At 39.1% G+C, this 5,300-nt stretch overlaps 1 protein-coding gene across 1 annotated transcript in view; it reads left to right on the top strand.

The window, feature by feature from the left end:
• Positions 1-5,300, top strand: part of Sec63 (SEC63 homolog, protein translocation regulator) — a 97,311-nt gene that overhangs the window by 61,878 nt on the left and 30,133 nt on the right. The window contains exons 9-10 of the mRNA XM_008850312.3: positions 3,383-3,477; positions 3,568-3,700. Coding sequence (XP_008848534.1) covers positions 3,383-3,477; positions 3,568-3,700 — 228 coding nt within the window. The remainder of the gene's footprint in view (positions 1-3,382; positions 3,478-3,567; positions 3,701-5,300) is intronic.

Genomic DNA, 5,300 nt, shown 5'->3' with positions numbered 1-5,300 from the left:
GCCGTCACAACACATAAAATCATACATATAAATGTATGTGCATATATATATATATATATGTGTGTGTGTGTGTGTGTGTGTGTGTATATGTATACTAGACAGTCTAGGAAAAGGATTGGTATTGGGTGAAAGTGGAGGGGCAAATATGGTTAAAGTTCATGAACAAAGATGTCTGTGAACCCTTTTCACTATGTACTACAAATATAATTAAAGAGTGAGAGACTACAGAGATTTGACTCAACAGTTAAGAGCATTTGCTGCTTTTACAGAAGACAGAAGAAAAGGTTCTGTACCCGGTACCCACATGGCACCTCACAAATGTCCATAATTCCAGTTCCAGGGGATCTGACACCTTCTTCTGGCTTTCACAGGGACCAGGCATGGATGTGGTTCATATACATACATGCAGGGAAACACTCATATATATGAAATACATAAATAGTTAAATAAAAAAGATTGTATTCTGGGTAACTTCAGTTAACAACTTGACACACCTGGTTGGCAGCAACCTCAGTTGAGGAATTTCCTCCATTGGATTGGCCTGTGACCATGTCTGTGGGTCATTTTTTTACTAAGAGATGTGGGAGGGCCCAGCCCACTGTGAGCGGTACCACCCCTAGGCAGGTGGTCTTCTGTTGTCTAAGAAAGCAGGCTAAAAGACTGGAGAGATGGCTCAGTGGTTAAGAGCACTGTCTACTCTTACAGAGGACCCAGGTTTGAGTCTCAGCACCTACGTGGTGGCAAACAGCCATTGGCAATTCCAGTTCCAGGGCTCCAATGCCCTCTTCCTTTTTTTTTTTTCAGCTGGCCCGGCCTGGAGCTCACTAAGTAGACCAGACTGGCCTTGAACTCACAGAGATCTGTTTGCTTCTATTTCCCCAGTACAGAGATTAAAGACCTGTGCCACCACACCCATCTCTGATGCCTTCTTCTGACCTCCATGGGCATTCCACGACAGGGAATACACTCATACACATAAAATTAAAAACTAATAAATAGGAAGCTGAAAAGATGGCTCAGTGGTTAAGAACACTGACTGTTCTTGCAGAAGACCTTGGTTCGGATCCCAGCACCCACATGGCAACTAACAACTGTCCATAACTCCAGTTCCAGGGGATCCGACAGCTTCTTCTGTCCTCCATGGGCACTGCACAACACGGGTGCCCTTACCACAAGCAGGCATAACACTCATACACATAAAATAAAAATAATAAAACATTTTTTAAAAGTATAAAAATATTTTTAAAAAAGAGAAAGCAGGCTAAGCACAAGCCATAGAAGCCAGTAAGAAACATCTTCCATGGTCTTTGCATTAGTTTCTGCCTCCAGGTTCCTATCCTGCCTTCAGTTTCTGCCCTGACTTCCCTCGGTGATGGATTATGACCTGGGATTTGTAAGCTGAAATAAATCCTTTTCTCCCAACCTCCTTTTGGTCAGTGTTTTATCATAGCAATAGAAAGTATCCAGGACAGAATGAGTCTTGTTACCCTCTCTTATGTGTATGTATTATTCTTAACATTGGATTGAAATATTAGTATAGAAACTTCCTTATGAAAATATTTATATTGTAAACTTTTTTCAGGATCGTATTTAGTCTGTCTTCTATCAGAAAAGCGTTTTTTAGGGCTGGAGAAATGGCTCAAATGGTTAAGAGCGCTGAGTGCTCTTAAAGAGGGCCTGGGTTCAATTCCTAGCAGCCAACAACTGTCCATAACTCCAGTTCCTGATGCCTTCTTCTGATCCCCATGGGCATTGCTTGACCACCGGTACACTTACCCACATGCAGGCAATACACTCATACACATAAATTTTTATTAATTTATTTATTAATGAAAATAGCATCAGAAGGGGCTGAAGTGCACTGGCTGTTCTTGGAGAAGATCTGGGTTCAATTCCCAGCACCCACATGGCAGCTAACAACTGTCTGTAACACCAGTTCTCCAGTTCCTGATGCCTTCTTCTGACCCCCATGGGCATTGCTTGACCACCGGTGCACTTACCCACATGCAGGCAATACACTCATACACATAAATTTTTATTTATTTATTTATTTATTTATTTATTTTGTTCTTTTTGTAACAGGGTCTCCCTTGTAGCCCTAGCTGGCTTGGAATGCACTATGTAGACCAGGCTGGCCTTGAACTCACAGAGATCCGCCTGCCTTTGCCTCCCAAGTACTGGGACTACAGGCGTGCGCCACCACACCTAAAATAAAATTTTTTTTAAAAGGTGTTTTTGTTTTTTTAGGTGGTGGATTTGTTTGTATATCCTTGGTCACTTTAGTTGTCTTAAGAATAGTTCTTTTAATGAAAATATTTGTACACGGTTAGTATCATTCCTATATCGTGCCTCCTGTGTGCCTGTCACATCTGGAGAAAACTGAAGTACAAAGAGAAATGTGATGCATATGCCCAGGTCATTTAGCCATGAAGTGCTGTCAGCCTCCAGTATCTGTGCACTTAGCTTCTGTACTGTCCTGCCTTTGGTTTTATCTCGTATATAGTTTTTGCTTTGTTGAAGGGAAGGTAAGACAGATAGTAAGGAAGCTGGGTGTGATGACTAGGACTACTAGCAAGACCTTGACTCAAAAAATAAAATAAAGGCCAGGTGTGGTGGTCCATGCCTTTAATCCCTGCAGCACTTGGGAGGCAGAGGCAGGCGTGTCTCTGTGGTTCCTGTGGTTCAAGGCCAGCCTGATCTACAAAGTGAGTTCCAGGCCAAAAGACAAAAAAAATAAATAAATAAAAAAAGATAGTATTAAGGTGAGATTGATCATAATATCACTCCTTATAGAATTTTTAGGCTAATACATGAGGTAGTATATCCTGTGTTTTTTCATAAAAGTCTTCAAAGTTCCAAAATTTTCTGGGAATTACTGTGCTTTTTTGTTTACTCAAGGGTCTGAGAAGTCATGGAGTAAAGAGAACCTTTCACTTTTTGTAATTCACTCTTCAAGTATTTAATTGTAGGGGACCCTTTTTACATGTGACACCTGTGACATTTATTAACATCACATGGAATACTAATGTTCTGTAGCAGGTTTCTGTGGAACACATGCTTAGATATAGAAATGGTATTTTAACTGACTTTAATATATCTAGTAGCTTTAGTGCCCTTAACTTGGTTTATACTTTTACTCACTTGGGATAGGTAATCATTGTGTGCAATTTAAAAAGGGAAGTGTTTCTTTTTTTAATGGGAGACATTAATTTACTTGTCAATGGTGGAGGTCCCATGACTTAGCATTGTGCATGATTAGAAAAATGCCTTACTTTGGGATTATATCAGAAAGTATATCAGAAAGGAAGTATATCAGAAAGAAAAATTAATAGATAAGCAAATTTATCTGTTTAAATCTATTACATTTCTTTTGTTTCTATAGGTCTCATTATGGTTTTGGCTGGAGCTTCTGAATTTGATCCTCAGTATAATAAAGATGCCACAAGCAGACCAACAGATAATATTTTAATACCACAGGTTAGGCTGATTTTTCCAAATTCCTTTTTGGGCAGTTAAATACAGAAGTAAATGCTTTATGTTTCTGAATAATTACTTTATTTGCTTTAGCTAATCAGAGAAATTGGCAGCATAAATTTAAAGAAGAATGAGCCTCCACTTACCTGTCCATATAGCTTGAAGGCCAGAGTTCTTTTACTATCTCATCTTGCTAGAATGAAAATTCCCGAGACTCTTGAAGAAGGTATTTGTGACTCTATTATCTACGGTTTTAATGGGACCAAAGCAGCAGATTTAACTGGACCTTGAAATTCAGTGTGTTTAGATGCTATACTTTTTGTTCAATCAAGTAAGTTTTTTAAAATGTACATGGAATGTAATTACTTTGCCAATAGTTTAAAACTCTTAAGTTAAATGCTTTGACAAATACATTTATTATTTCAAGGTGAGAGAAGACTATATGAAAAAAGTTTAATAATTATAGGTTAGAAAAGAATTTTCTGGGGCTGGAGAGATGGCCCTGGTTAAGAGAATTGACTGCTCTTGCAGAGGACTTGAGTTTGATTCCTAGTGCCCACATGATGGCTTACATAACTGTAACTCAAGTTCCAGGGGATCCAGTGCCTTCTTCTGACCTCCAGGGGCATTGCAGGACATGGGCACACTCATATACATGCAAGCCATACACTCATACACATAAAAAAAGTATATTTTTTAAAGAAAGAAAATAATTTTCTAAATGACTTTTTGTTTTTTGAGGCAGAACCTTACTATGTTTCCCAGACTGGCCTTGAACTCATTCTGTAGCTCAAGCTGACCTCAAATTTGAAATCTTCTCAGTCTGCATGCTGGGGTTACAGGCATGCTTGTGGGACCTAGTGGTCTTTTAAATTTTTGGATAGACCAGTCTGGCCTGAAGTCACAGAGAACTGCCTGCCCCCTCCTTTGCTTGAGATTAAAGGAATGTACCAACACCTGTGGTAGGCCTAGTGATTTTGGAGGGACAAAAATGGATTTCCCAGGCCAGGTGTGGTGGTGCATACCTTTAATCTCAGCGCTCCAGAGGCAGAGGTAGGCAGCTCCCTGAATTCAAGGCCAGCGTGGTCTACATAGTGAGTTCCAGGCCAGCTAGGGCTACAGGGAGACCGTGTATCAAAAAGACCGAAAAAAAAAAAAAAGAATAAGTAAATAAAAAATAACAAATGGATTTCCCAGCAAATATCTCCACTGACTCTCCTGATCCCACTGTATCCACTCCTCTTTAGTAATAGCTACTTAGAAATTTGTTTAATCTTTATTTAAAGGTTCATGAGCACTTAGCCATCTACTCTGTCTAAAACAAAAGCAGTGGATTAAAAATATAACAGTTTCTTTAGCAATGCCATTGATTTGAATGTCTTCTCTTTTTTTTTTTTTTTTTAGCTGTATTTCAGTTGAAGCTTTAAAAGAACATTGTTACCCTGGGGAAAAATGCTCTTTTTGAATGAGATCTTACCATTCCCACCTCCTTTAAGCTAATAATGCAGCCCAGTGCTTCTGAAAATAAGACTGCTTGCTTAGTAATTGGTGCTAGGAAGGATGCCCATGATGATGGTATGCAGAACGTTTTTAGATTTTTGTCACTGGAATTACTTTGAAATAACCTAGCAGTTTTGTTGCTAATGTTCTATACACATAGGTAGGAAATCTTCAGTTTTGCTAGTTATCTCAGTACCAAGTCAAATGGATGATTTTTAGTAGTTAACTTTTCTTTGTATATTTCTGGCATTTGAACCCAGGACCTGGCATGTGCTGTGCATAATCTCCACCATCTAGCTATATATACCCCAGCCTGTTGGTTATTT

Source organism: Nannospalax galili, unplaced genomic scaffold, assembly GCF_000622305.1.
Source record: "Nannospalax galili isolate Female #2095 unplaced genomic scaffold, S.galili_v1.0 scaffold324, whole genome shotgun sequence".
In the NCBI taxonomy this organism is placed as follows: domain Eukaryota; kingdom Metazoa; phylum Chordata; class Mammalia; order Rodentia; family Spalacidae; genus Nannospalax; species Nannospalax galili.
Note: the sequence above shows the minus strand (reverse complement) of the source record. Positions and strands in the feature narration are given on the sequence as shown.